The sequence below is a fragment of the Corvus kubaryi genome, unplaced genomic scaffold (genome assembly GCF_017639235.1).
Source record: "Corvus kubaryi isolate FWS band 111438036 unplaced genomic scaffold, C.kubaryi_AGA036_p1.0 70, whole genome shotgun sequence".
In the NCBI taxonomy this organism is placed as follows: domain Eukaryota; kingdom Metazoa; phylum Chordata; class Aves; order Passeriformes; family Corvidae; genus Corvus; species Corvus kubaryi.
The window spans coordinates 2,284,975-2,307,098 of NW_024582058.1; the positions used below are offsets into that span (position 1 = coordinate 2,284,975).

At 44.5% G+C, this 22,124-nt stretch overlaps 1 protein-coding gene and 1 long non-coding RNA gene across 2 annotated transcripts in view; one reads left to right on the plus strand and one right to left on the minus strand.

Moving 5' to 3' along the window:
- JAG1 (jagged canonical Notch ligand 1) overlaps window positions 1-14,608 on the plus strand; it is a 35,910-nt gene extending 21,302 nt beyond the window's left edge. The window contains exons 6-26 of the mRNA XM_042049295.1: window positions 1,291-1,421; window positions 1,727-1,846; window positions 2,283-2,396; window positions 2,950-3,063; window positions 3,814-3,927; window positions 4,332-4,378; window positions 4,885-5,058; window positions 5,544-5,694; window positions 6,218-6,382; window positions 6,892-7,005; window positions 7,629-7,742; window positions 7,848-7,961; window positions 8,086-8,202; window positions 8,710-8,737; window positions 8,848-8,933; window positions 9,731-9,844; window positions 10,069-10,178; window positions 10,260-10,496; window positions 10,830-10,961; window positions 11,416-11,566; window positions 11,938-14,608. Of these exons, the coding sequence (XP_041905229.1) occupies window positions 1,291-1,421; window positions 1,727-1,846; window positions 2,283-2,396; window positions 2,950-3,063; window positions 3,814-3,927; window positions 4,332-4,378; window positions 4,885-5,058; window positions 5,544-5,694; window positions 6,218-6,382; window positions 6,892-7,005; window positions 7,629-7,742; window positions 7,848-7,961; window positions 8,086-8,202; window positions 8,710-8,737; window positions 8,848-8,933; window positions 9,731-9,844; window positions 10,069-10,178; window positions 10,260-10,496; window positions 10,830-10,961; window positions 11,416-11,566; window positions 11,938-12,395 (2,905 nt within the window). The 3' untranslated portion in view covers window positions 12,396-14,608. The remainder of the gene's footprint in view (window positions 1-1,290; window positions 1,422-1,726; window positions 1,847-2,282; window positions 2,397-2,949; window positions 3,064-3,813; window positions 3,928-4,331; window positions 4,379-4,884; window positions 5,059-5,543; window positions 5,695-6,217; window positions 6,383-6,891; window positions 7,006-7,628; window positions 7,743-7,847; window positions 7,962-8,085; window positions 8,203-8,709; window positions 8,738-8,847; window positions 8,934-9,730; window positions 9,845-10,068; window positions 10,179-10,259; window positions 10,497-10,829; window positions 10,962-11,415; window positions 11,567-11,937) is intronic.
- Window positions 8,848-21,465, minus strand: LOC121674732. The gene is made up of 2 exons (XR_006019806.1): window positions 21,015-21,465; window positions 8,848-9,099 (listed from the first exon to the last, which is right to left on the minus strand). It is a non-coding gene; the product is annotated as an uncharacterized LOC121674732 (long non-coding RNA).
- Between the last annotated feature and the right edge of the window lie 659 nt (window positions 21,466-22,124).

The following is a 22,124-nucleotide window of genomic DNA, read 5'->3' on the forward strand; positions in this document are numbered from 1 at the left end:
TGCTATTGTAATAGCTGTTAAAGGAAAAGAGTTAATTAGGATGCAGTTTGTCACCTGAGATTTTTAGAAGGGAAGTTGGACTTACCACTGGCTGTGTGTGATTATCCATTGGATAGATCCTTCTGGCTTTTTCCCATGAGAAGAAATTGCCAGCAGAAGAATGGTGGGGGGTTTAACAAATAGAAAGCTTAGCTGACTTCTGTAGAGCTGAGGTTTGTTTTCATAATTTAGTGACAGCTTAGTGCATAATTGCTGCTGATCAATTACTCTCAGGACCTGTTAATGAAATACAGTACCTCAACAAAGCCTTGCTTTTCATTTTCAACTTGTTTTGCTTGTTTTTATCTATAGATCCACTTTAATTTGAAGGATCCTTGGTCTGTCTTGCTAGTGAGAACTAAATGAAAGCCAAAATAAGCTTTCCCTTAAGGGAGCTTTATTTTAAAAGAACATCTTCCTTTTAAGTAGAAAATTCAGGTAGCTCATTGATAATGACAGTAAAGAAATCAAATAGTGATAAATTCTTCTTCAGACATCAGTGTTTCTCAGAATTGGATATGATTTAGTTATTCCCTGAGAAGAGGTTATTAACATCAATCAAATTCAGAAACACACCGACAGCTGATCTTTGAACATGTGCAAAATCCTGATGTGCTGCTTTCTTCCATCCCTGACTGTGGCCCAGTCCATACTGGCTGTGTGTGTGTGTCTCTGTCCAGAATAAGGTTGGCTTTTGATAGAGCAGGGAACTCCTCATGTTTTGCCACTGCCTTGCCAAGGCCCAGAGTTGGTGGTTATGGTTTTGTTTGTCTTCCTGCAAACCCAGCATGGCTGAAACGCCTGGAACCTTGTATTCATGAGGATCTCTGGATAACTATTGTTTCCACAGACTTTTTCGTCCCCCCTTCAATTTATAAAGCACCCTGTCAAAGTCCAGAGATTGATTTGTAGTGCACACCCACCCTCTCTGCCACATTTATATGAGGCTCCAAAGGAGTATTATTGTGCTGAATGGCCTCATGCTGGTTTTCTCAGAACAGTTATTCTTTTGTCAGGAGGCCGGCTACAGAGACCTTGGCAAAACTACCAAAATGTTTGTTTACAAGAAACCATCAAACAATCCTTGAATAGCCTCTCCCCTCCCCTCATCCTGCCCTTCTGCCCCACTTCCCCAGCCTTTCTTCAAGCTTTGGAGTTGCACACTCATATCTACACACAGCAATTACGATGGGGTTTGGTTTGTTTCCCTGTTCTGATTTTTTTTTCCTTTTTTTCACCCTTTAACTGAAGGTGTCAGTATGGATGGCAAGGCCACTACTGTGATCAGTGCATTCCGCACCCGGGATGTGTCCATGGCACTTGCATTGAACCATGGCAGTGCCTCTGTGAAACCAACTGGGGTGGTCAGCTCTGTGACAAAGGTATGCTAATCCCAGAGGGCCATGTAACACTTGAATGTCAGCGCTGGCAGACTTTGCACTGAGGGAGTGCACGCGGGGCTGAGTGAGCTCCTGAAACGTGCTGGGAGCGTGCTGGCCCTCAGCTGCTTGGCCTTGTCCCCACTGCTGTTCTGGCATGGTCAGCATCTGTCCTTAGCTTGTCGCTGTCCTGTCCCACTCCTGTGTGGGGATGCGTTCTGTAAAGGCTCTGGGATAACAGAACAAAGCATGTGGTGATGTTCCTGTTGCTTTCCAGCCATGGCTTTAACACTCCTCCCCTCTTGCAGATCTGAACTACTGTGGAACCCACCCACCCTGTTTGAATGGTGGTACCTGCAGCAACACTGGCCCTGACAAATACCAATGTTCCTGCCCTGAGGGCTACTCAGGACAGAACTGTGAAATTGGTAAGTTGGATGCAGCTGCTGAGCTGCCACCTGACAGTTCATTTGTGCCAGCTTTTGGTGGCTGGTTTTGGATGCACTTTATGAGATTGAGGAAAACTCCGTTTCTAGTGTATCTAGTCAGGGCTGGGTACAAAGATCTAGCCTTTCCTGTTCATGCTTCATCATGAACATTTAGTGTCTCTGAAATCAGCCTTCTGCTCACTGGGGAGGTCACTCCAAGCCCCCCTGTCTGGCTGTGGCTCCAGCAGGTGCCAGTCAGTGTGCTGATGAGGTTAGCACGGAAGGAGACCTCCTGCGAGCCAGGAAATTCCTGGTTCTTGCAGGAGCACAGTGCAGCAAGATGGTGTGTCCAGAGCAGAAGCATGTGGAGGGAGCAGGGGTGGCTCTGGTGGCATTGCTGTAGCTGCTGCCATGATGTCCTTCTGTCCCTGTGCAGCGGAGCACGCCTGCCTGTCTGACCCTTGTCACAACGGGGGAAGCTGCCTTGAGACATCCACGGGATTTGAATGTGTGTGTGCTCCTGGCTGGGCTGGACCAACTTGCACTGACAGTGAGTCCTTTTCAGTGTTTATTAAAAATGTGCCAGTTTGCTGGTTTTGATCAGTCTTTCTAATCCCTCATAAACTTACAGGGCAGACTACTTAACCTTTCCCAGCCTGAGCATTGGTTTCTGGCAGCCATTTATACCCCTGTGTACTCTCTTCCCCTCTGCTTTTACCAAGGTTTTTCTCAACTACCAGGGGAGGGAATAGCCAAAATCATCTTGAAAGAAGCAGAGTGCTGAATTTTTGTAGCATTCTGGCATGTTATTTAAAATGCTTTTTAGACGGACTTGCTGGATCAAAATAGGACTTCCACTTACAAAAAGGCCACAGCGGTAAAATTTTCCCCTATGCTTTGAACCCATTTGTCACACTGCTCTAATTTTTAAAGGAGGCTTTTGCTGAAATCAGAGATGACCTAGAAATTCCAAGTAGAAGTCCTGTTGCCTTTCTGCTCCTCAGGGAAAACCCTGGGTAGCAACAATCCATTATCAAACTTGTCAGTTACTGCCATTGCCAGTCTGGGAGCGGAGCTAAGTCTTTCCTTACTCTGCATTACAGATATTGATGATTGTTCTCCAAATCCCTGTGGTCATGGGGGAACTTGCCAAGATCTAGTTGATGGATTTAAGTGTATTTGCCCACCTCAGTGGACTGGCAAAACGTGCCAGCTAGGTAAGAACTGCTTTCTCTTCATCCAGTGTTGTTCCAGAGCCAGGAAAGATAAATGCAAAAGGGATCATGGTCCTGCATTAGTCATGGTCATGTTTCTGGAGCGTGTGGATGTATTGTGGCACATTGAAGACATTCAGTGTCTGTTTGCAGGACTGGGGTCTAGGACAGTGACTAAGAGTAGTGTGGCTTCCATCACCTTGCTTTTGCGAGCTGGCACTTGAAGGAAATAGTTAACCAGAGACATCTCTCAAACCAGAACTGCCCTGAAGTGGGGAAGGGTGCATGTTGTGCCTCCCAGTCCCGCCCCCACATGTGTTTCTCCCTTTACCCTGTGAGAAAGTTGCTGTATCTCTTCAACCATGTCAACTCCTCCAGACCCAGGAGTTCACAGCTGGGTTCCAAAATGTGGATGATCTCAGGGAGAATGAGCTGGCTGCATTCTTTACACAACACACTCATCCCAATGAACAGGCTGCAGCATTCCTCCCTCAGAACGCTCAGCCGAGATGTGTGTGTGGGGGCAAGTTGCTCCTAATGAGTGGCTGGGTAATTGTGAAATAATTAGCGTAGCCTGTACGTTCTAATTGCAGAGAAACTGAAAGAGCTTGAGAGGCTGATGTATGATTGACTTTTATTCTTTCAAGTCACGCTAATCCCTGTTGTCCACTGCAAGTTCCTCTTAGCTCTGTAGGAACTTCTGGGCGCGTGGGCTTCTCCCCTCCCCGCTGAATGTTCCTCTTGGTTTTCCAGATGCGAATGAATGTGAGGGCAAGCCCTGTGTCAATGCCAACTCCTGCAGGAACCTGATCGGCAGCTACTACTGTGACTGCATTACTGGCTGGTCTGGCCACAACTGTGATATAAGTAAGTGTCCATACCCTTGGGTTTGTTAAAGGCCAGTTCTATGGGCATGTGTGTGTGTGCCACTGAGTTCTAAGCTCAGATTTAAACACTGGGCAGAGCCCCAGCAGCTGATGTTTTTAGAAAGGGAGTAGTTAGTACGGAATGAAAATATACAATTTTATCAAAGTCATTAGCCTGTACCATAGCTATATTCTGATAAAGGGACTAAAACAATGATGTGAAGTTTTACTGCCTCTCCTAGAAGAATCGTGAAAGGTTTCCCACCCATTATAATAACCTTATCTCAAGGAAGGCATGCAGGAAACTTGACAAAAGGTTTATCTAGCTGCAGTTGTAGAGAGAACTGAACTCTCTATCTAGTGTAAATACATTTTTGCCTTCTAACCATGCTAATTTTGTTGCAGATATTAACGACTGTCGTGGACAATGTCAGAATGGAGGATCCTGTCGGGTAAGCCATTCTTGTTTTGCTTTGGTTTCCCCACGACTTGCAGCAGTAAGTGAAACATTTGAGTCTAAGCACAAATAGTTTGGAAAATAGCAATTAGCTGGTATAAATTGTCATTTCTTTAAGTTGGGGGGAGGGCCTATGTCATGCCACAGCACGTCGAGATATGTCTGTAGAACAGTAAGGGCAAAAGAATATAACTTCAATAAATGACTCATTTTCACTGTCAGTGTCACCAGTGAATGGGCTGGTGGTTGTGCAAACTACTTACTGGAAATGCAGGCACTTGTCTTCAACCTGTGGATTGATGTATCCTGCCTGGAAAATTAGGAGTGTAAGCTGGGACTGGGTCTCTGTGTGTGTGTTTTTTCCCCTCTAAATATTTTTGCCTTGTTTGGACACAGTAATACGATTTTTCTTTTTTAACTTTTTTAAACTCTTTTTTCTTAATAAGAATGTATTGAGGGAGGAAAACCCTTAACTCTAAACTTTTTTTTGTTCTTTCCCAGGACTTGGTTAATGGTTATCGGTGTATCTGTCCACCTGGCTATGCAGGAGATCACTGTGAGAAAGACATCAATGAATGTGCAAGTAACCCTTGCATGAATGGGGGTCATTGCCAGGATGAAATCAATGGATTCCAATGTCTGTGTCCTGCTGGTTTCTCAGGAAACCTCTGTCAGGTAAGAAGCCTGGGTGAAAGGCAGGCCCTCAGCCAGTGCCGTTTGTTCCGACGCTCCGGATCTGAGCACGGAATGCCTTGCATCCAGTGAAGCATAGTATAAAGTTGTACTCAATATCGCTGTCAGTCTGCCAAGAAAGTGCTTGATTAATATATATTGGGGGGGGAAAGAAACCAACAAACCCCTGACAGGCTGCAGAGGATTCTCTTTGTTAAGCAGACTGCAGGGTTTGCACGTCAGGCTTTGTGGAGCTCTAACTATTTACTCTGGCAATTTAATATCAAGAGTTGTCTGCTGAAATAGTGGCAAGTCCGACTAAACTCTGTGTGCTATGAATGATTCTTTGAGACAGCAGATAAAAAGGTCAGATTCCACAATGTCAGCATGGTGAGGGAAGGCCGTGATAAACCTCTTTCACTCAGCTTTCCCTCACTCCCTTTCCTCCCCCTTCCTATTTCCCTTCCCTCTCTGTGCACTACTTACAGCTGGACATAGATTATTGTGAGCCAAATCCATGCCAGAACGGTGCCCAGTGCTTCAATCTTGCCATGGACTATTTCTGTAACTGCCCTGAGGATTACGAAGGGAAGAACTGCTCCCACCTGAAGGATCACTGCCGCACCACTCCTTGCGAAGGTTTGTGTTGCCTTGCGGGTCAATGGGAATGTCTGGCAGTGGTTCCTGCCCCTCCCCTCGCTGGAGCCCTAATGCAGCTCCTGCAAGGGAGTCACTTGAGTAGCTCTGATGTAAAGAGGCTGAATTTTGCCCTCTGCCTTAGTTCTCTCTTTATGTGAAAAGATGAGTGATATTTGTAAGCATCAGCTATTGAAAGACAGTTTTATGTCAATGTGGACAGAAAGCACAGGTAGCAAACAGCCTGATGCATTTATTCCAGGCCATGGATGTGGTCCAGCAATCATCAGATAAGATGCTGTGGTTATTTTATGCACAGTTGGCAGAGTCCTGTTATTTTAAAGCAGCAAACATATTTCCAGTCATATGTTCATGGTTTCACTCGATGATCTTAAAGGTCTTTTCCAACCAAAATGATTCTATGGCACGAGTGTCTTCTAAACATCCATGGCTGGAAGTGAAAATGTTGTTCTTAAGGAATCAGGTCACATGGGCAATTCTCATGCTGGTCTCTGCTTTTCTGCAGTAATTGACAGTTGCACCGTGGCAGTGGCTTCCAACAGCACACCCGAGGGGGTTCGCTACATCTCTTCCAATGTCTGTGGTCCTCACGGGAAGTGCAAGAGCCAAGCGGGTGGGAAATTCACCTGTGAATGCAACAAAGGATTCACTGGCACCTACTGTCATGAGAGTAAGAGCAAAAAACAGAATGTATTTTACTGTCCCCCACTCTTACGGGAAAAAGGTTCCATCCTTCCCTCCCAAACCCCTTTAAGGTTTCTTCATTGAAACTCAGTGAACCTTGGAACTGCTGTAAGTTTTCATATCCCTCATGGGCGAGGCAGAGTGGAATTTGCTAGGCCTTGGGGGAAGTTCATAGTAATGAACCCTGTGGCCTTGAATCGTATGTTTTTAAAAACCTTATGTATACAAGGTCTGAGGGAGTTAATAGTAGGTTTTAACGTGGATCTTAAGGACTCCTGATATTTTTTCTGGTTTTAATAGTGACAGGTTCATCACCTTACACAGTTTTTTACCCTTTTTTCATCTTGCTTATAACCATTCCTCTCCAAAGGGTATTAGAAATGGAAGTAGCACCAAACAGTCTGTAATAAGATGATGACTCCTAGTAGCTGTACTTTTAGTTTGATTTTTTTCCCCTCTTTTTTTAATCCTCTTTTCTCTTCCCAACTGTTGCAGATATCAATGACTGTGAGAGCAACCCCTGTAAAAATGGTGGCACTTGCATTGATGGCATCAACTCCTACAAATGTATTTGTAGCGATGGATGGGAAGGAACGTATTGTGAAACGAGTAAGTTATTCATCCTTCAGCACACAGAAAGATCTCTTGGGAGAACACTGGCTGGCACTGTCTTTAAGATTACAGTGACCAGTGTCAACAAACTCTGCTTCAAAGGCCATGGAGGACCAGGTACTTCCACCGAGTCCCAAGCTTTTGTATTGGAACTAAAGCCAAATTACAAAATTGGACTGGAATTAGAACCTGGCTCTCTCACTGTTCAGTTTCCTGCTCTATCCTTTGGAATAGGGATATTCCAGGAAGAAACCCCTTGCATTAGTAGATGCCACTTTAGGAATGGCTGTCTGCATGTCACACTTGTATTTTGTCAGTCTCGGGAGCAGAAGAGCACTCTGCTCCCTTCCCCTGACTAACAGGGCAGTTTATGTAATAGGCCTTTTCACTGCTTGTTTCTGAAACAAGATTACAAACAAAATGAAAACAAACTGGAGGAATATGGTGAAACAGTCTTCATCTCTGCGACAGTGCCTAAAGCTTTAAAATACTGACTTAAGCATTTAATCCACGATTGAAACACAGGCCAAACTTGGGGATGGGTTATGCTCCTTTCAAGCACTGTGTTTGTCAATTCTGTAAACACCACTGAGCCTGTTTTCTCTCCTTAACATATCCAGATATTAATGACTGCAGTAAAAACCCTTGCCACAATGGAGGAACTTGCCGAGACTTGGTCAACGACTTCTTCTGTGAATGTAAAAATGGGTGGAAAGGAAAAACTTGCCACTCCCGTAAGTTCAGCATTTCCAAAACATTAGAGGCATGCTCTGATAGGCTGCTTGAACTTGTTGCCATAAGAGAGCACCAGTATTAAGGATAGTTTGGGTTTTCCACAGGTGACAGCCAGTGTGATGAGGCGACGTGCAACAACGGGGGGACGTGCTATGACGAGGGGGACACTTTCAAGTGCATGTGTCCTGCGGGATGGGAAGGAGCCACTTGTAACATAGGTAAATACCCTGCATAATCGCCAGGAAGCAGATGCAGTGCTGCAGCTCTGACCTCAGCTGTTCCTCTTGGCTCAGACTTGAGGGCTTTCTAACCACTGAGCGGCAAACGTTGTTTGTGTTACAGCGAGGAACAGCAGCTGCCTGCCAAACCCCTGTCACAACGGTGGTACCTGTGTAGTCAGCGGGGACTCTTTCACTTGTGTCTGCAAGGAGGGCTGGGAAGGACCCACATGTACCCAGAGTAAGTCAGCTCTGCTTGAACTCTTCCAGAGTGTTGCATGATGAGAACATGAGCTCATCCTGTCACCCTTGGAGTCAAGATTGAAACCAGAAGGGAAAGCTTGTTTGATGTAGGCTTTAGCATCACCTGAATCTTTGTTTTTAATGACTTTATGTGATAGAGCCTTGACCTGGGCATGAGAAAGTTGCAAATGAGCTAAGTGGAGACAGATGTTGTCTTGTTTTCTCCTGCATTCTTTTTCTACAAGCAGCTCTGTCTGCTTCCACTTTTTTCCCCCGTTAGATTCTTTACAAGGATCTCTTCCTGTGTACATGTGTTCCACAATGTAGTTAACAAATTTTGTGGTACAAGCCTGGAATCAATTTAGTAGAGAATTTCAGCATATTTTTGTAAAAGTTGAGCTAAGTGTATCTTGGGCATTCGGGGAAGTTTGATCATTCTTTACTGCCAGTAGAGCTGTATTAGCCAAAGTCTGCATGCTTAATGCTGTCTGTCTTTGCTTTGCAGACACAAACGACTGCAGTCCTCATCCTTGGTAAGTTTGCGATGTTTATCCTTGATTTTTTTTTGTTGTTGTTTTAGAATTCTGGGTTCCTTTTATCGGTAGCAGTTTTTAATGTCTGTAATAATGCCTTTTCTCTGCAGTTACAACAGTGGCACTTGTGTGGATGGAGAGAACTGGTACCGCTGTGAGTGTGCTCCAGGCTTCGCCGGGCCCGACTGCAGGATCAGTAAGTGTTCGATGGCTCTCTGCCTCAGTTCTTGTCTTGCTTGGATCTTGTTGGAAGGCAATCATCTTAATTGAGTTAAGTGGTAGATCAGATGAGTGATAGATGTCTTGTGTCATCTCTATCCTTACCTGGATCCGTAGCAGATTTGGAGAGGGCAGGAATCACACTGCAAATGAAAGAAATTTAAAGTCATTCAGCTGGAGCTGAAACCTCTTGGTTCAGCTGAGTGGGCAAAGTACCCTTTGGGACTGTCTTCCATGTGTTTGTGTGGCCCAGGCTTCTGCTTGAGATGAAAGTGTGCCAGCCAAAAACCTTGTCAGTTAATAAGCCACCTCCAAGCCCTGAGGTGATGTATGCGCTTCCCTGTAATTTAGTAATAATTACAGGTAGGAGGACACTTTTTTTAATAACAGCCATGGCATAGAAGTCTCGCAGCAGCAATAGAGCTGGGAAGGGTTTAACATTGACATCAGTTGAAGAATCTAGTGGGGGACAAAACTGGAACACATCAGAGGAGAGGAAGTGTGTCTGTGTAGGAAGGAATTTGTCCTTGCCCTGTAAAGCTCAAGTAGCCACAGGGGTCAGGTTTTGATCTTTGTTAGTGCCACACAGCAGAAACGTCAAAGGACTTTCCTGAGGTTATACTGGTGCTGCAAGCAGGAATCTTTGTCCCAGGAGACACTAGAAGATGAACATAAAGCTCCAGTAGGCAATTCTATCCTATGTTTGCCTTTTTCCTGACAAAACAAAAGGATACTATGGAGTAACTGTTCTATTTCCTCTCCTTCCCATCATAGATATCAACGAATGCCAGTCCTCGCCCTGTGCCTTTGGAGCCACCTGTGTAGATGAAATTAATGGGTACCGTTGCATTTGCCCCCCGGGTCGCAGTGGTCCAGGATGCCAAGAAGGTATTCCAGATGCCAGAGCTGCTCCTAGCACTTGCAGCAAGAGCTGTATAATTGCATGTTGATGGGTTTGTGGTTGTATGGGATTGGTTTTGGGGTGTATTATCTGTTGTTTTTTAAAGCAAGTGTCTTTATTGAAGAAGCAAACTTAGTGGGAAGTTTAGATGAACTTAGAAAAGGGGTTTTTTCCTATTTTAAGCTTATAATTCTGTTCAATCTCTCTTCAGTTACAGGAAGGCCTTGCATTACCAGTGTTCGGGTAATGCCAGATGGGACTAAGTGGGATGACGACTGCAATACCTGTCAGTGTCTGAATGGAAAAGTCACCTGTTCTAAGGTACAGCTGTGCTGTGCTGTGGGTTACACCATTTTCTGTCCTCTAACCAGTGGGTTCTTACCAGTATTTATTCTCTCCTAGGTTTGGTGTGGCCCTCGGCCTTGTGTCCTGCATGGCAAAGGCCCCAGCGAGTGCCCCGCTGGCCACACCTGTGTCCCTGTGCGGGATGACCACTGCTTCACCCACCCGTGTGCTGCCGTGGGGGAATGCTGGCCCCCCAACCAGCAGCCTGTGAGGACCAAATGCAACTCGGATTCCTACTACCAGGACAACTGTGCCAACATCACCTTCACCTTTAACAAAGAGATGATGGCCCCAGTAAGTAGCAGCAGCTCACTGGGCTGTGGCACACATAGACTCACTTCCCAGAGCACAGAATGATGTTCCACCTAGGGAAAAGTGCAGTAAAAGCTGACACTGCCTTATTATCAAAGAAAACAAAAAGCAGAGGAGGATTAATACAGCCTTGCAGCCTAAATCCTTTTGTGACTAGAGAAGAACAAAAGCTAGGTTGGAGGAAATTCCACCTCCTTTTCCCTTGAGAACTCTTACTTCAGGGCAAGAAAAAAAAAAATCCCGAACAAATCTTATATCTGTGTGTTCGTGTGCATATGTATTTTACAAAGCCAACATCTTTTTTGTATCCTCCAGGGCCTTACCACAGAACATGTTTGCAGTGAATTGAGGAATCTGAATATTCTGAAGAATGTTTCTGTTGAATATTCCATCTATATTACCTGTGAACCTTCCCACTTGGCAAATAATGAAATCCATGTTGCTATTGTAAGTATTCCTGGAATATTTTTAAATATGTCTTAGTAGTTAATTGCTTGGATATGTGTGCAACATGTGGATTTCATCAAAATCTTAATTCCTGGCTTGTCAGCACTTCTTGTGGTTTAGTTTCCATCCTGATTCCCTTTAAGAAAAGGAAAGGAATTCTGGTTACATGTGCGTGCGTACCTGAAAGCTGCCATCTGGGGGCAGCTGTAATAGGGGGAGTAAAACATTCCTCTGTTACATTCTTGCTTTTTTGGAGGTTTTGGTCTTTTTAAGGATGAGGACAAAAATTCTGAGTTCTTAGTTTCTGCCCATAGCAGGCCTTTTTGCTTTGTTTCTGTTTTGTCATCTATTAAAAGTAGCAAGAGCCTTCGCTGCCGGTGAAGGTTTATAAATAGCAGGTTCCCCTGTGCATCTGATGTGGTGCTTGGTGTTAATTGCGTGCCTTCTCCTGCAGTCTGCAGAAGATACTGGGGAAGATGAAAAGCCGATTAAAGACATCACGGATAAGATCATCGACCTCGTCAGTAAGCGCGATGGGAACAACACCCTCATCGCTGCCGTTGCTGAAGTCAGGGTGCAGCGGCGGCCGACCAAGAACAAAACAGGTGAGCTGCTCCTTGGCCCCAGACTCCTGTACCTTGCCCTGACTGGAACACCCCTTCCAAGGGGGAGGGGCTTTCCTCTCTTCGGAGACTTGTAGCAAGTTTGGAATCTCTGCTTCTTGGCCCTGTTCATCAGGAACAATGGGGAGGCTTTGCACCAAGGTCTTTTTATTTCTAAAAACCCAAAAAAAACTTTCCAAAAGTTCTCTAAACCTGTGGCCTGACCTGGCAAAAGGGCTGCTACCCTTCCGTGCTCCTCATGGAGAAATAAGTGAAGAAACAAAGTGTAAAAACTGAGGTTTGTTTTCTCTGTAGACATCCTGAAGTGTCCCCTGTGGTTTGCAGCAGGACTAACTCTCTCCTCTCTCTTCCAGATTTCCTTGTGCCCTTGCTGAGCTCAGTCCTAACAGTAGCCTGGATCTGTTGCCTGGTCACTGTGTTTTACTGGTGCATCCAAAAGCGCCGAAAGCAGAGCAGCCACACCCACACAGCCTCTGACGACAACACCACCAACAACGTAAGGGAGCAGCTGAATCAGATCAAAAACCCCATTGAGAAACACGGAGCAAATACTGTCCCCATTAAAGACTATGAAAACAAAAACTCTAAAATCGCCAAAATAAGGACACACAACTCCGAGGTGGAGGAGGACGACATGGACAAGCACCAGCAGAAGGCCCGATTTGCCAAGCAGCCAGCCTACACTTTGGTAGACAGAGATGAAAAGCCCCCCAACAGCACCCCTACAAAACACCCAAACTGGACAAATAAACAGGACAACAGAGACTTGGAAAGTGCACAAAGCCTAAATCGGATGGAGTACATCGTATAGCAGACGGTGGGGTGCTGCCATGCAGGGCCTTTGAGTATCATTATAAAGGCACTCAAGAGCTTGTAGTTCTTAAACTGTTGTGTAATATTTGAGTCTAAGGCTATTATTTACTTAGAATCCCTGTGTTAATTTAAGTTTGGACAAGCTGGCTTACACTGGCAATGATAGTTGCTGTGGTTGGCTGGAATACCAAGTGCTGCATTTCACATCTATGCAAAACTAGTCAAAAGTGCCCTCCTGTAAATTCAGCTGCAGCTGATCCATCACGGAGACGTTCCATAAGGTATTACATAGCCTTATTACTCTTCCTTAGTGTTCATTTTTTTTCTGCCAGATGTTCCGATTTATACAGTTTCTTTAGAATAATACATTTTATTTATATTTATTGAATTTGAGTTTTTTGTATATTGGTTTTATGGTGACGTACAACTAGTTCTGTATTTGAAAGTGCCTTTGCAGCTCGGAACCACAGCAACTATCAAAAATAAGTTTATTATTTATTTTTTTATTGTATTTTTGTTGGGGGTGGGTGGGGGGAACTTGTCAGCAGTTGCTGGTAAATGAAGAATTTAAAGAGGAAAATGTGTCAAAAATAGAAGTTTGTATAGATATGTAAATAATTCTTTTTTTATTAATCACTGTGTATATTTGATTTATTAACTTAATAATCATAAGCCTTAAAATATCATTCCTTTTTATTTATATGTATGTGTTTAGAGTTGAAGGTTTTTGATAGCATTGTAAGCTCGTGGCTTCTCTATTTTGAATTTATTTTCTTGTTACATGTTGCCTATATGCCAAAACTAAGGTGTTCTAAAATAGTTTATTTTTAATAGGATGGGCTTTCATGCCTTGATGCTGGTTTTTGTACAATGTCAAACGTTTGAAACACCTTCCATAGTATCACTTTAAGACTATTTGTAAGTACTGACTGAGGCAGTTTAGAGAATTAGACTAGAAAATTTTTTTTGCTGCTTTAGACTTGAAAACCGAGTGAAAGGCAGATAATCTGCTAAGAAGCAGTTTAAGGGAACAAAACTGAGCTATTACTTTATGTAGATGAAATGTGAGTGGTTGCATGTAATTCAAAATATCAAATTAGCGTGTGAAGTTGGAAACACAGCAATCTTATTTTGTAAATTCTAATTATTTTCTTCTCACCATGAATATGTAATACTGAACCACTTGTAGATTTGACTTTTTTTGTAATCTACTGCATTTAGGGAGTATTCTAATAAGCTAGTTGTTGAATACTTGAACAGTAGAATGTCCAGTAAGATCACTGTGTAGGTTTGCCATAGATTACACTGCCCGCCTTAACAAGTGAGGAAATCAAAGTGCTATTACGATGTTTAAGATCAAAAGGCTTATAAACATAGTCATCTCGGTGGTTAACCATTGAGATCATGAAGATACCTTGTATTGTGATATTAGTGTTATATGAAAATGCATCTTTGATGTGTTGTTCCTGGCAATAAATCTTGAAAAGTAATATTTATTAAATTTTTTGTATGAAAACATAAAAGAGCGTGGAGATTATTGAGCTTGGAGGCGCTCCCGGCCAGTCAGTTGTGCAAAAGCAGGGGCAGGTGCTGCTGGAGGTTTCCAGGACCTGCCCCTGCCTTTGGTGGAGTCAGTTTTTTTGTTAGATGATTACATGTTCCCCTCTGGCTCCAAATGGCGTTGAGGAGGTTGGAAAGCAGCATGTCCCTTGTTCTCACTGCCTCTTGGCCAATGTCCCTCGGTGTTCTCCTGAGAGAGGATGGTGTGGCTGCACTTGTGCAATGAGTTTACCCTGCACGGGCCAATGAGCTGCCCCCAGATAGGAACCAAATCTAAGTAGCTAGGCAAGATCCAAAGTGCTGACCTGGATGGGAAGGGATCCATAGATGATGCTGATTTCTAGTGGGCAAAAAAGCGCTTTGTAAAGCAGAAAATAAACTCTGAAAGTATTCAACACAATGGCTTCGAATGCTGAACTAATGCTGCCCCTCCCACCTGTGTGCAGGGGGTTGCTGGCTCAGGGGCTGCTCTGGTTTTACCATGTTCTGATGAAGCTGCAAAGTTGTTCTGGTAAAGGGCTACTGCAAAGCTGAAGGAACAATTAAATGTGTAACAAGTTCATTGAAAAATAGTTAAACCAGCCTGCTGCAAGGTTAGGCCTTCCCATCTGTATTTGTTTGTAGTAAATAAACAGATATTTTATATACAGATTGCTGCGATATGAATAATGTTGGGGTTTTAGGAATTCTCCTTTTGGTTTTGTCCTCTTAAGGAATTTTCCCCCATATGTGGTGCTAGGAGACAATAACTGCATACTTAAGAGAGACAAAAGATCTGGCCACAGCTCGGGGACGGGTCCAGATGGCTACTCTCTTTTACCTGGGGTTCCTCATGGAGGGCAGAGATGCCACGAGATTTGGACTGGGGAAAAGGAGTTGGGTGGAGGCCCTAGCTCCACTTGTTCTCTCAGCGTTCGGAGGGGAGAGAAGCTGTGGTCACTGTGGGGAGAATTCATCACCACTGCAGGGTTCTGCCTTCTGCTGCCTTTCTTCTACCATGAATGGAGCTTGCTCCCTGGAGTGGCCATTGCATTGGGACCTTATTTAACACTACCTCACTAAAAGAGGGACTTCTCACTGTCTGGGTGCCTCAGGGGAAAAACCCCAGGATCCCGAGCCTGATTTTCCCTAACCTGCTGGGATGTGGGCCACAGCTGCCCCACCCCCACCATTCCTTTGCCACTGCTCTGAGTCTTTGCTACACTGTAGCTCCTCACTCCCGGCCTGCCAAGACATCCCCAGATTCCCGCTACAGCTGTGGAGTTTGATACATCCCTTCTACCACCCAGGATTTTCTGCTCATTCCTGCCCTTCCAGTTTGCTGCTCCCAAGGGTCCTGCTGGGGCACCGGGATCGGCTGCCCCTGGGGGTTTGTGAAGCTTTTCTTCCATCCCTTCCCGGCTCCATCTAGTCTGCCATCACTGTGTGCTCCCCGAGCTCGCGCCACAGCGCCCCCTGCAGGCGCGGGGAACCATCGCAGCCGCCCTGCCCGGCCGAGAGCCCCCAGCGCCCCTGCCGGCTGTGAGCGGAACTGCACCCAAGGGGAAACCACCTGCAGCCGAGAGAGGCTGGTGCTGGGCTGCTGCTCTGTTTGCTGCTGCTGCTGCCAGAGTTGGTGGTGTTTGTTTGCCTTGTTTTATATATATATGTATTAGTAAAGAACTGTTATTGCTATTCCTCATATCTTTGCCTGAAAGCCCCTTAATTTCAAAATTATAATAATTTGGAAGGAAGGGGGTTACATTTTCCATTCCAAGGGAGGCTCCTGCTTTCCTTAGCAGACACCTGTCTTTCAAACCAAGACAATACACTGAATGCCAACAAAACCTGGGAGTGAGAAATACTTTCTTCTGTACTTTTTTTACACCTGTCAAAAAAATTGATGAAATCTTGTTAGTGTTAATTTTTTCATTTTAAACTCGCTTTAGAAGGTTTCCATCGTGGCTACTCTACTTTGGCTGGCTGCTGCTTTTACTCTTCACACTCACACGCCACACAGGGCAAGTACCGGAGCCTGTTTAGTTTACTGCCTCCTGAAGGGGAAGTCAACAAGATTAGCTTCAGCTGACCACTTCAATAATTCCTCATCAAACAAATCCCATGAGTATTTATTTCCCTTTGTTCCCTGACTTCTAAATCTGCAATAAAGCAAACACATCCTGTCCAAAAAAGCCACTTAATAGAATCTTCCACCTGCCTCCAAAGGGCAAAGCCAGGCTATTCCCTGACTGCTTTCCCATGTTGAATTAACCATCTTCCTGCTGTCTACTGTTAACATGGGTCTCAAATTCAGTGATACAGAAACCAACTACCTCTTCCAAAGAGCTCAAACATACTTGAACTTTTAGGAATTTTTAAGAGTCTGCCTTCTATTAAGCAAAAAGTAATTAAATGAAAATAGGGCATTTGCTGTTTCTGGGAACATGTATTTGTCAGGCTTCTCCAAAACCTACTGAGGCCATTTCTATTTACAGACTTAATCATTTAACAATGTAAATTTAGTGACAAAGCTGTTTAGGTATCTGAAGACTCAGTGAAAGCAAAACCTGGGTTCCTCAAGCTTCAAAATGTGTCAAAGCCCTGAGCCCAGAGTTCATTTATTTATTTCCAGCCTTTCCTGTGCTCCATGCAGAGGTTTTGTTACTGCAGAGCTGCTCCACACACCCCTGCTTTTCCCCATTTCCCCATGGATTTTCCTCCTTTTGTTGCTACCTCATGGTGTTAGAAAATTAGAATAATGCAATTTGTACAGGGGGCAGTCAGAAAATTCTGCGCAATTTTCATAATGGTATTTTTAATTAATCCTCCTATCTCAATGGTACACTGTAACACAAGAACAGTCCCCCAAAGCCCAGATCCACCACCAGGATGGGGGCTGGTCTATGAAGTGGTTTTCATTGCCATGAAAATAAATAGAAACGTGAAGTTTAGGGCTTCCCCCTTAAGATACCAAGGCACATTTATTTTTGTGGAAATCATACTTTGCCAGTTCACACTTTACTACTCAGGGCAGATACATTCTGTTTAGTCAGGAGAAGTTTCCTGCTGCTACTATGTGTCTGTTCTTTGGATCCTTCTTCATCTAAGAAATAAAAAATGTGTGCTTCCTGAGCTGCCAGTTAAGCACAGGAGCTTTAAAGATAAAATAAAACAAAACAAAATAAAATAAAATAAAATAAAATAGCTCCCCTTAGCACTCTCAGCTTTGCTCTACCTACAGGTAATTGAACCTGCCAAATCTGGGTTTGGTTCAGCCTGAGCTGAACACGGCCACATCAAAGCTCTGCACCTCCGCATGGAAAAGGCCCATCTTACGTAGAGGTACCTGGGAAAGGTGCTGATGGTGCAGGTTACATCAACCTTCACACCATCATATTCATGTCACCGGGAATGCCAGCCTTGGGAATGGCTCCCTCGCCATTGCTGACAGGAGCCAAGGGCAGCTGGTGAGCACTGAGACCTGAAGCCCCTCAGGCCAGGAACGTGAACCGGGTTGGGGCCCAAACGTGCGACTGCATCTCCAGTCATGTCCTGGTGAAACCATTTTCCCCTGCACAGACACACCTCCTGTTCTCACACCAGCTGACACCTGCACAGCACGAGTTAATGTTATTAATCAGCTCCCTGCCAAGCTAAAATGTACAAGGTTATGCTCCCTGCTGCTCCTTGAAGACTGCCTGATTCTTCTCCTTATCTTCCAGCCCTCGGGCTGGAATCCAGCCCTGCCTCCCAGCTATCCCAGGTTCAGGGTGCTGGCCTGCCATCTGTGGAGTCACAAGGCAGAGCCTTCATGGTTTTTAGGAGTTCCTGCAAAGACGAGAAGTTCTGACAAGGGAAGTACCAAATTCAGCCTTTTCCTCCCCAGAAGATGGAAGTGATTGCGTAACCTCCCCCTCCCCTTCAAACGGAAGTAAGAATATTTGAGTATATTTAAGAAGTTTTTGGCTTCCTCTTTTTTTCAGCATTAACAGCAGTGGCCATCGTGGTAACTGTTTGCCAGTGCCACTGAGTTTGCTTGCAAAGGTCAGTGATTGCTCCCAGAGAGGGAAAACGCAGTAAAATAGCTATGCAAGGATTAACTCCAGTTTCTGGGGCAGAGGAGGAGGAGGAGAGGGGTGCAGGCTCTGTATGGTTCAGCAGCTGCCTCCCTGGCACTGGGGCAGCAGCAGAGCCATGCGGGATCAGACGGCGTCAGACCGGAGTCCCAGCCCAGATCTGCCAGCGAGCACCTTCTGTGATGTGCAAATTGTTTCAACCAGTTTCTCTACAGGGTGGAGAAATAAATCTCTATTCCTTTCATTCTAGCACCATGAGATCATATTAATATTAAAAAGGGGCATGCCCAGCTCTAGAATTAGAGCTTGAGACACTTTTCTTTAAAGATCTGATGCATAAATAAAAAAGAGAATTACTATGCCAGCAAGCAAGGCAGTTATGGAGCTAGAGTACCAATTCCTACTACTGTACTAAAGGATTTAACTTGGACAGAATGGGAGCAAATCACTTAAAATCTCATTCACAAAAGGTGCACTGTCAGCTCTCACAGGAACAGAGTCCCAGCTCTGGACTAATTTAAGTGGATAGTAAAGAAGGTAGGACAGTTGTGGCTAATTTCCTGGACAATTTCCAGGTTACATCTGAAATGCCTTGCGACACTCCATCATTTCCACAACTTTTAGGATTTCTCTGCATAAGACAACACCAAATAAACAAAAAGTCCCCACCTGAAAATGTCACCTTATTGCCACTGTGGAAAGGACAAGGTCACACACTACCAGGTTCAATTTTAATTATCTGGGGAAAACATGTGGACAGAAGGAGTTGTGTGAGTTGATGAAAGAATTTGCTGTTCCTTAACCAGCTTGCTTTACCTTGGACGCACTGCTTCCCTCAGTGCTGCCCCAGCTGTCAGAATAAGCACTTCCAGCTCCCTGAGGTTCAGCTGCTGAGCGCTTTTGATATCCCTCTGATGAAAGGCTCTGTGCGTGGCCGTTCCCCTCAGCCCACATCTTCTCCTTCACTTGGGTTACTGGAAGTGAGTTAATGTTTATTAAAGGAGAAAAAGCACAACGCAAAGAAGTGAGGAGTGCCTTTTATTAAAGCTAATTTCTGAGGCCAACCTGCACTTCCCACTGCTGGCAAAGAGGCTCAGTGCTATTGCCTCTGTTTGCTGCAGCTGTTTAAATAGAGAACAAAACCTTTCCCTGGGTACTGATAAAGCCAAGGAGATAACTATTCATAGTATGCAATCTGGGAGAGCCTATATTTCACATCTTTCTTATTCCAATTGCAAACACAAAAATATTTCCTTCATTTTTTTTCTTTAGAAAGAAACCATTTTCCAGTCAAAGCCAATGAGATGATGATACAAAATGCCAATTAAAACAGCCAATGCAATCCACATGCTGAGCAGTGAGAGGGAAGGAAGTTCACACTGACCAAATAAATGTCTTTGGAAGCTACTTAACACCTTACTTGGGCAAAACTTTCTGTAGGAAAGGAAGTGTGGGTGCCTACCTGGCAGGTAACACCAGAACCAGCACAAAGCTCAGTACCCACAAGATCTTGGGTATGATACTTAAAACTTTCCTACCAACAAACGCTGGGCAAGGGAGAATTCACATGAGCTGCTTCCTCTTTATAAATGATTATGTAAAAGGCTGGCCTAGCTTTTGATACATGTTTAACCATAAAAGTCCACTAATAAATATTTTTAACTGCTTTGATGTAAAGAATAATGGCAATGATCATCTGCATGCAGCAGAAAGTGTTTCACTAGGAAAGCACTGTTCACTATCAGCAAGCAGCACAGACCAAATGAACCAGATGATTCATTAAAAATAATAACCCATCAAAGCTGGCTGGTTTAGGATAAAAAAACGAACCAAAGGCATTGTTTCTGTGCTCCAGTGGCTGTTTCAGAAGAGAACAGAGGCTTAAATATTCATTACTTTTACAGAAAGGTATGCTAATGCTGTGCAGAAGCAATTTGGTAATAGAAAGCCAGGACTTGCAAACTGCTAATTTTACTCCAGCTCAGTTTCCAGTTCCTTTTTTCCCCCTAAACCTGACTTAGGAAATCAGGTTTGTGGTTCAAGAGCATGTCAGACCACACCTCTGCCAGCCCTCTGGGTGCAGGTGGATGGGTGATAAAGAAAAGTGCTAAGTGTGAGGTGACCCTGGGCTAGAAGCAGAGAGAGGAGAGAGACACGGACACAGCCTGGGTGTCCCAGCAACCCCAAAGCACCACCAGGTTTGCAAAAGGGAAGCTGGTATAGAAGTCCTGCCGCACAGACAAAAGAAAGCCATTTTGAGCTGCAACACCATCTAAAATCCAGAAATGACCATGAATTCAAAGCTTTTTCCCTGAATAGTTGCATTTCTGAGAGGATCCAGGACACAACTTTTCATAGTAATGAAGCTCAAAAATACACAGCTCCAAAGAGCCTAGAACTTATCAAGGACAGAAGGAATGATGCCACTGTGAACTTGTGAGAAAGTCCACCGGCCTTTGTTCTGACTCTCCAGGCTCTAACACCCTCAATCACCCTACATCTCTCACTGTTGCAGGATCACTGCTTTGAAAGTGAGATGTTCCCAGGCATCAGAGAGGAGATGAAAACAGCATTTTAAGTAACCTAACACAACATCCTAAAGGAAAAATCAAGTGTTCTTAGCTAACACAAACAATGGTTTAATCTACCCAAGCCCCCTATAAATGTATGACATTAATTTGAAAGGGTGCAGGCAGGTATGTTATTCAGTTAAGATTAAAACTAAAATGTAATTATAAGGTTAAAATATACATATATATGTATATAGAATAACAGTATGGGATGATAAAAACCGTATGTGGTTGCCTTCTGGTTTCTGACACTTGAGTTATCTATGTTAAGACTTTAATATAAATTATCAAATTATTCCAACTACTCTCATTTTTCTGATAAATACTCAATTAAATATCCCTGTATCTCTTTCAAGTCCATCAAAAAGGGGTTTTTCACTCCCTTCCTGGCCCAGTATCTCCAGCACATAAAAAAGACAACAGTGAACATACCTCAGGCTCTTCTTCCTCCAAACCAGGTTCTTTGCAGCCTTGGTTTTGCTGGTACTGGGAAAGACCTTTTAGCAGAACCTGGAGCTGGGTAAGGATTAGCAACCTGACTGCAAAGCACTGAGAAACATCACCCAAATAGCAGAAAGAAAAAAGAGAACATGTCTTCCAGACACATGCAGAATCTTTTTCATTTGCAGCAAGAGCAGAAATTATTTCCAGCAGGAGGAAGCTGTACAATCAGCAGTGTCTTGGTGTCAGCTGCAGAGCTGCAAACTCTCATCAGGACCTGGGTTACACCACCAACTCTAATGCTCCTGGATGTGAATCATCTCCTTAACCTCAATGAGGATATCCACAGTCATAAGTAAATGTCACTGAGATTTTTCTAAATTACTTCACATAAAATCATAGACCACAGAATATGCTGAGTTGGAAGGGACTCACAAGGATCATCAAAGTCCAGCTCCTGGCCCTGCACAGGACACCCCAACAATCCCACCCTGCACGTGGGAACATTGTTCAAATGCTTCTTGAGCTCTGCCAGGCTTGGGTGTAGTGACCACTTCCCTGAGGAGCCTGTTCCAGTGCCCAAGCACCCTCTGGGTGAAAAACCTATTCCTGATACCCAACCTAAACCCTCCCTGCCACAACTTCAGGCCATTCCTACAGTCCTGTCACTGGCCCCCAGGGAGAAGAGATCGGTGCCTGCCCCTCCTGTTCCACTCACAAGGAAGTTGTAGCTGCAGTGAGGTCTCCCCTCAGTCTCCTCTTTTCCAGGCTGGATAGACCCAGTGCCCTCAGCCGCTCCTCGTACAGCTTCCCCTCAAAGCCCTTCACCATCCTCATGGACTCCCCTCTGGATGTTCTCTAACACCTTTATATCTTTTTTATATTGCAGTGCCCAAAACTGTCCCCAGCACCTGAGGAGGGGCTGCCCCAGGTCAGAGCAGAGCAGAACAATCCCCTCCTGTGCCTGGCTGGCAATGCTGTGCCTGGTGCATCTCAAGGACATGGCTGGCCCTCCTGGCTGCCAGGGCACTGCTCACTCAGTGTCTGTGGTCACACTGATCTTAAGAATGATGAAAGAAAATGGCTTATAAATTTATTTTA